Genomic DNA, 7,394 nt, shown 5'->3' with positions numbered 1-7,394 from the left:
ATGTTTGTTGCGCTGAATCTAAATGTTACTCCCCAGCGGAAAAACAACCTTGAAAGATTTGGCCCTGAGGAGGGAGGTAAGTTCCGAACGCCTTCAATGTGGCCGATTGTTCGGGCCATGCCCTGGGTCTGTTCACTTTCCCCGTATCCCCATCTGTCCACGCGACCTTCTGGCCATGGCTGTGCGGCCTGCTTTGGCCAACGGGCGAAGAGGAAGCACGAGGCAGGTAGAAACCTGAGCAGCACGTGGGCCTCATCTTACGGCAGTTCGAGCCCTGAGACCGCCCGTGAACGAGCCCAGGGCTAGCTTGCTGCGGGAGGACAGGCCTCATGGAGGAGAACCCAGGATCCAGCCGACGGCCAGCTGTCGGACACGAGTGAGGCCCTTGACTGCCCTCTGGCCACGGACACACACACCTGGGTCCAGCCAAGTGCAACAGAACTGCCCAGTTGCGGCCCAGCCCCCGTCAATGAACCACAGAATTGTAAAGTTGACAAACTGTTGGTTTTAAGTCACTTCGGGGTGGTGGTGGGGGGGGTAGTTTGTTATGCGCAAAGCAAAGGGAACCACTCCTTAGCACAAGGTATCACAAACAGCGTCTGGAGAGAGGAAGACAGGCAGGCAGGCAGGAAGGCCGGCCGGCCGGCTATGAAGCTGTGCTTCGCTGGCACACAGGGAGGGCCCAGGAGGATCCCCCAGATCTCGGGCCAGGACAAGGGGGAGGCAGTGAGGCATTCGCTTCACACACGAAATGTAAGGCGGTAGCCCAAAACTTAGGAATCAAGGCAAATAATATTTTTAATGCAGTATTTAAAAAAATCAAATCAGCAAACCCTGGCTCATGAGCTGGCTGCCCTTTCCGCTAAAAAAAGCTTTATTGGAATTGGGGCCGGGATTAGGATTTAGTAAACACAGGGTCAGATCTTGTTTTTCTTACAAAGTTTGGCTTTTTTGGTCATGGAATTTTTGCATTAGTCTTATTTGTGTATTTGTTTTTTATTTAGTTCTTTAGATTTGGGCTAAATCCTTCCCAACCTACTGACTGCTGGTATCTGATTGGATCTCAAACTTCTACCTGTCTTATTATATTCCCACCCAAGGTCAAAATTTAAGCTGTTGTCAGATAGTTGCACCTTACTGTGAATGAAGCAAAATGAGATCAAGTTCTGCTCAGGAGATGGGGCGCCTGGGTGGCTCAGTCAGTTGAGCGTCCGACTTCGGCTCAGGTCGTGGTCTCTCGGTCCATGGGTTCGAGACCCGCGTCGGGCTCTGTGCTGACAGCTCAGAGCCTGGAGCCTGCTTTGGATTCTGGGTCTCCCTCTCTCTCTGCCCCAACCCATTCATATTCTGTCTCTGTTTCTCTCAAAAATAAGTCAACATTAAAAAAAATTTTAATTTCTGCTCAGGAGAAATTAGGAGGCCAGGTAACTGGAGAGGTGGGGTCAGCTTCCAGGGGAAGAAGTGATCTTTCTGCGGGCCTACCATTCTCAAAATTTCCACAGGCTCTCCACCATGGCTCCCTGGGTAGGTGTCATGGGCCAGTCCTAGTGGCTCTATGACTAAATGTCCAGATGACCTTTGAAACCATTTGGGTTCATTCACCTACTCGATTCTTTCCCCCATAGGTCGGTCGCGTTCGTGTCTGACCCCGGCAAACTCAGTGAGGCTCGCAGATAGCTGGGATATTTGGGAAGAAGTTGCTGGTATTTTACCAAGCCTCTTGCTAGCCATCAGCCGTGGCATGTGGACATGTGTTGCAGAGAGAGGAGTCTCCCAGGGCATGGTGCAGAGGCTGGACAGTATTTACTTTCCCCAAAGAACCACCCCAACCACACCTGATGACTTCAGTGTAGTTTGATCCAGAACTGGATACTCCCTGAATCGCTAAAAGATTGTCTTTTTTTTCCCCCTTAAAGTCACTAGACGTTCACAAACCAGACTTTAGCTCATCTGCAGGTTTGAGGGAAAAACAGCAGTTGCCTTTTCACCGTGGAGAAGGGGGGAAACTGAGGACTCTTCCATTCCCTCTGGATTTCTGGAGACGGGGCTGCTCCCACACGAAGGCAGGGGAAAGGCCGCGCCAGTCAGCGGCATCCGAGGAATCTGAAGGGAGTGGATTTACTGGGGAGAACAGGAGAGACTTTTCCATCACGTTCCTCCGCAACCACTTTTCAAAGTGTCACCGTGGAGTGATCCCATTTCAGGGACCCGGTCTCTGTCCACATCGATAGTACCTGTGATAAGTGTGGGTGTTTTCTCTTCATACCTCCAAGTCAGGAGTCGCAGAGCGCCTGGAGTGCCTTCCCAAGAAGAAGGTAGGGCCTTGTTCTCCACAGCTTTCTTCTCCAGGAACAAAGAGGGGCTCCCACGTTTCCAGAGAATCCAGATGCGGCTTCCGGGCCAGTCATGTGACCACAGAGTTCTACCGTGCCCGGCCTTGTGCCACTGCCAAAAACAAGATTAACCCAGGATCCTGGCCCGTGACAAGTTTGTCGTGGGGACAACCTGGTGACTGGCCTGCTCTACAATTCTTCCGCTTCCCTCCTCTGCTTGCTCTCTTGAGGAGAGAGGAGGCCGTCGAAAAATGAAATCTTCTCTATTTACATCCAGCGGGACCACAGGGATGTCTTCTCTAAAGGGCATGGCCATGGCAGATGGAGTGCTGAGGGGAGAGTACGTAACTTCACACACACACGCACGCACACGCACACACACGCCCTACCACACGCAAGGACCGTCTCAATATTCAGTTTATTTCAGTATTTATATTTGAGGAGAGGTCAGATTCTGCCACTAGTTTGGGGGACCTCGCCGGCTCGGCGGGCAAAGTTCTTTCCTTTATCCTAAGGCGTGAGCTCTGACGTCACCCACTGCAAGGGGCAAGCCTCCCCCATCATTTTGCCAGGGAGCTGTTTGTGTTTACGGTCTTAAAGGAGGCAGGGGAGGGGGAAATGGCGTCAACCCTACGAGGCCTTTAAAACACGCGTGCAGAAGATCGGAAACAGCGATATAGTCCAAGCTACGTACGGGAATGTATCATATTCGTCTCAGATTTTAAAAAAGGAAGAATATCAAATCTGCTGCTCAGGAATATGGCTTCGGGATGCGTCTCCCTTATTCTAAATCCCTTCAGTCTCCTTCCGGCTGGACCGAGAGGAGCGACGGTTTCCATTGAGGCCAAGGCCCCGTCTCGGGCCGAGTCTCCAGTCCCTGCTCCCCCCCACAGGCTCCTGACGTGAGCAGCTCGCACCGTCTACCCAGGTCTGTTCCTGTGTGTGAGGGGCGGCCGGGGACGGGCAGGGACAGGACCCGGTGTCCCGGGGGCTGTGGGGGGCCTGCTCCTACGCTGCCCGGAGAGCTGGCCTCGCCTGGCCGCTGGCAGACAACGGTCTCCTCCACATCTGTCACCTGCAGCTGCTGGCCGGCTGAGGAAGGGAAGCTGGCTGGTCCTCGGGCAACGGGACGGTGACACCGGCGAAGAGACCATCCTCACTTCCTGGAAGATTGGCCGCCTGGAGAAGAAAGGCGAGAGCAAGCTGCCAGCACCAAGGCGGTAACTGCACAGAGTCCCCTCTGTCCCATACAAGCCTTCTTTCAACCGGCTCTGTGCAAACCGAATACTGAAACCTTCCCTTCCCCCAGGTCACCTGCTCCGCGGCCGGGGCGTGACTCACGTGGCCACGCTCTTTCCTCTCAGGAAGCAGGCTGCTTGGCGTGGGGCTCCCAGTGAATTTTGCTGGCAATAGTTTTGCTGTTTGTCGAGGCCACAGGACATAAATCTGCTGCTAGCTGAGCAATCTACGTGCAGGCAGAGCCCCGTGGAGCCCGTCGGGTACTGGCCATTGCTGCCTCGATTATGACCCTTGGGGGCTCCGGCCCGGTGCTGCCCGGTGTGGCCTGGAGCCCGGCAGGGGTCAAATGGGTCTGTCTGCTTCTCTAGGGCCAGTGTTCCTGGTATTTGCCGGTGCTTCCTTTGGGCCCGTGTGAGGAAACAGCTTGGCCTGCACCGCTGGAGGGGACACGGGGCTGGGGGCTTCACCGTGTGTTTCCCAGCAGATGGGCGCTGTTCGAGAAGAGGGAGGGCGGCCCTGCTTTCCAGCCACGGCCCATTAGCCACACGGCCAGCCCAGCGGGTCCCCGTTGGCCGGGGCGCCCGGGGCTCTGGCAGGAAGCGATTGGGGCAGCAGGGGACAGCACAGCGGCAAAATGCATATATCCTGAGTGTGACAGACCTTCTGCTGATTGACATTCTTGTCTGGCTTCTCTTTTGTTTTCCTTTATTTTTATTTAATTTATTTATGTACTTAAAAAATTATTATCATTTTTTTTTTTTTTTTTTTATTTCGACGCGACCTCTACAACCAACATGGGCTCAAGGCTACAGCCCTGAGATCGAGAGTCACACACTCCAGCCAGGCGACCTTCCCTTATCTTTAGACTCTTTGGAAAGGTCCAGGCTCTGGTGTGGTCAACCGGCTGAGGCTAGGAGGGGAGGGGAGAGAGGAAGTGGTCTTCACAGTGGGCAACAGGGCAGGAAGGAGGCCCCTTGGGCCCACCGCACTCTCAGTCCCTCTGGTGGCCCTCCCTCCAAGGCACCTGCTTCTGTTGGATTTTGAGGCTGCCTGCTTCCCGCCAGGAAGGAGGTCCAGGTTTTCAGGGCCAATCACACAAGTCCCACAGGCGGGGGTGGGGGTGGGGGAATGTTAACTCCGAGAGGCACTGCCTGGACAGTCTCAGTTTACCAGCTTGTGTATGAGGCACCAGGGCCAATGGCAATTTCATAAATAGAAAGGCTGGTGAAGAACGGATCTGTCCCTAGGGCACAAGAAGCCACTGCCTGGGGTCCTGGTCCTGTGCCTGCTGGGCACAGAGGAGCTCAGTGCCCTTCCCTCCAGTCTGACTTACTCTGTGGTCCTCTCGTGGAGGAGGTCATGGAGCTGGGGCGGCTGGCCTGCTGGGGGCCACACGAGGAGAACTGAGGGGCCAGAGCGGATGCCTTGGCCTTGGGTGGGTTCAGGTCCAGGATCTCAGGGGTCCGGGGGGTCCGGGGCTTGCAGGTGAAGGCCGATGTAAATTCCCTGGAACAAAACGTGTAGTCTAGAGTCACAGCCACTGCATGGCTAGGAGTCACAGGAGGAAGGAAGGACTTGCCGTTGTGAGCACAAAGATGCCAGGCAGGCACTGTCCTGGGCATGGGGTAGGGGTGGGGTAGAGCCGGGCACCCGGAGGCATACATCCCTGCCCCCATGGAGCTCATATTCTAGGGGAGGAGGGAGATAATAAAAAAAAGGAATAAATGCTGGGGCGCCTGGGTGGCTCAGTCGGTTGGTCATCCGTCTTCAGCTCAGGTCATGATCTCACGATCCGTGAGTTCGAGCCCCGCGTCGGGCTCTGTGCTGACCGATCAGAGCCTGGAGCCTGCTTCCGATTCTGTGTCTCCCTCTCTTTCTGCCCCTCCCCCTCTCACACTTTGTCTCTCTCTCACTCTCAAAAATAAATAAACATTAAAAAAAATTTTTTTTAAAAAAGGAATAAACGCCAAGGAGGGGATGAAGCAGAGAAGGGGGACAGGGAGCTTGAGAGTGTTGAAGTGAGAGGGTGGCCAGGGAAGGTGTGGCCAGCAGGGTAATGGCCCCCCATTCTGTCCATGTCCTCCTCCCTGGAGCCTTTTCTGACAAAGGGGAATTAAGGCTGCAGTGGAATCGAGGTTGCTAATCTGCTGACTTTAAACTAGGGAGATTATCCTAGATTATCAGGGCGAGCCCCGGGAAACCGCAGCGTCCTTAAAAGTGGGAGAGGGAGGCAGAAGAACACAGAGAAATAGGTATGACCACGGAAGAAAGACAGAGATGCAAGGCTGCCGGCTTTGAAGATGGCGGAAGGGGCCGCCAGCCAAGGAGGGCAGGAGGGCTCTAGAAGCCAGAAAAGGCAGAAAAGAGATTCTCCCATAGAACTCGGGGAAACAGTGTATCCTGTGTATGCCTCGATTCCAGCCCAGTGAGAGCCCTGTCGGACTTCTAACCCACTGAACTGTAAGGTGGTACATTTGTGGTGTTCAGGTCACTAACTCTGTGGTCACCTGTTACAGCAGCAATAGGAAACTAATTTTAGACGTGGTGGCCAGGGAAGGCCGTGCTGGGAAGGTGACATTGAGCCCCCAAATGATCCTGTGGGGCAGGCAGTACTGCCCCGGTTTTCAGATGTAGAAACTGAGGCCCCAAGTTTGTGAACTTTCCAAGGTCACACACATAACAAGCAGGTTGCGAGGCCAAGATTTGAGCCCAGTGGGATCTTACAGCCAGCTGTTGTCCAGATGCTATCTGCCTCCCAGCCCCGGGGAGCAGCCTCACAGAGACAGTGGACCTGACTTGGAACCAGGGCCTTCCTTTCCTCCAGCACCTGCAGCCACTGAAACTCGGTGCTGTTGGACGAGAAATCCTGGGAGTGAGATCGTGGCTCTGTGACCTCCCAGTCACCCAGCTGGAGTTGGGGACTCCCCCGCCCAGTGCTTTGCTGTCTGGCTGTCACTGAGCTGGATCCACGCTGCTCCCTCCTTGACTTCTGGGGCCCTTGCTGCCTATGTGCCCATTTTCCTGACTATAACTCTGAAGACCGGAGTCCCAGGCTGTCACCCAGGGTTGTCATAGCCACTGAACGAGCTAATGTAAGCATCAGCCCAGCTGCCAGCCTGGCGCATGCCCCGTAAATGGCAGGTCCGTGTTCCTTCCCTAAGTGGGTGCCTTAGTCTACGGGCTTCACAGAGTTGGTGCACGGTTTGCTGTGCATTGCAATGCAAGCAAGTTTGCTGACATCTGGGGAGCCTCAGTTTCCCCACCTGTAAAATGGAGGGCAGCTGTGATGATTCTGCAAGGGAGGTTGTGTCCTGAGCCCCATCGTGGGCCCCATAACTTGGGGTTCTGGCTCTTGGGGAGTGGGCCTTGGGAGGAAACTGGAATTTTTGGGTTCACTTCTATATTTCTATATGCCCCTCTTTTTTTTCTTTCTTTTTTCTTTCCTTTTTTTTTTTTTTTCTACATCGAGACTATTTTACTCTAATCATTAGAAAAATAAAACTTAAACATCTGGAAAATTTCCAAATTCAAATTTAGGACAAGTCTGGCATAAAAACTGCCCATACTTTGGGCAATACATCTTTGATACCAGATTGGAAAGGATAGGGAGGTTTAGCCCTACAGTATTTTATTAAAGTTTAAAATGATTTTTTCTTTGTTTAAAAAAATGTATGTATACGTATGTGTGTACATACGTCCGTGAAGTAAGCTCCATGCCCCAGCACGGGGCTGGAACTCCCGACCCTGAGACAAAGAGTCACGTGTTCTACTGACTGAGCCAGCCCTGTGCCCCCATGACTTTTTTTTCTTTAAGAAGAAATT

At 53.5% G+C, this 7,394-nt stretch overlaps 1 protein-coding gene across 10 annotated transcripts in view; it reads right to left on the bottom strand.

Annotated features, from left to right (window-relative positions):
* Positions 1-1,377: 1,377 nt before the first annotated feature.
* ARMC9 (armadillo repeat containing 9) overlaps positions 1,378-7,394 on the bottom strand; it is a 150,180-nt gene continuing 144,163 nt past the window's right edge. For 7 of the 10 annotated variants that reach the window (XM_042950474.1, XM_042950479.1, XM_042950483.1 and 4 more), the window contains 2 exons: positions 4,906-5,078; positions 2,733-3,798 (listed from right to left, as the gene is read on the bottom strand). In XM_042950474.1, coding sequence (XP_042806408.1) covers positions 3,671-3,798; positions 4,906-5,078 — 301 coding nt within the window. In that variant the 3' untranslated portion in view covers positions 2,733-3,670. Of the gene's footprint in view, positions 2,663-2,732; positions 3,799-4,393; positions 4,483-4,905; positions 5,079-7,394 lie in introns of those variants that run through there. The other 3 variants (XR_006205754.1, XM_042950480.1, XM_042950481.1) reach the window with 3 other exon arrangements.

The sequence above is a fragment of the Panthera leo genome, chromosome C1 (assembly GCF_018350215.1).
Source record: "Panthera leo isolate Ple1 chromosome C1, P.leo_Ple1_pat1.1, whole genome shotgun sequence".
Classification (NCBI taxonomy): Eukaryota; Metazoa; Chordata; class Mammalia; order Carnivora; family Felidae; genus Panthera; species Panthera leo.
The sequence above is the reverse complement of the archived record's forward strand: the minus strand, read 5'-3'. Positions and strand labels throughout refer to the sequence as shown.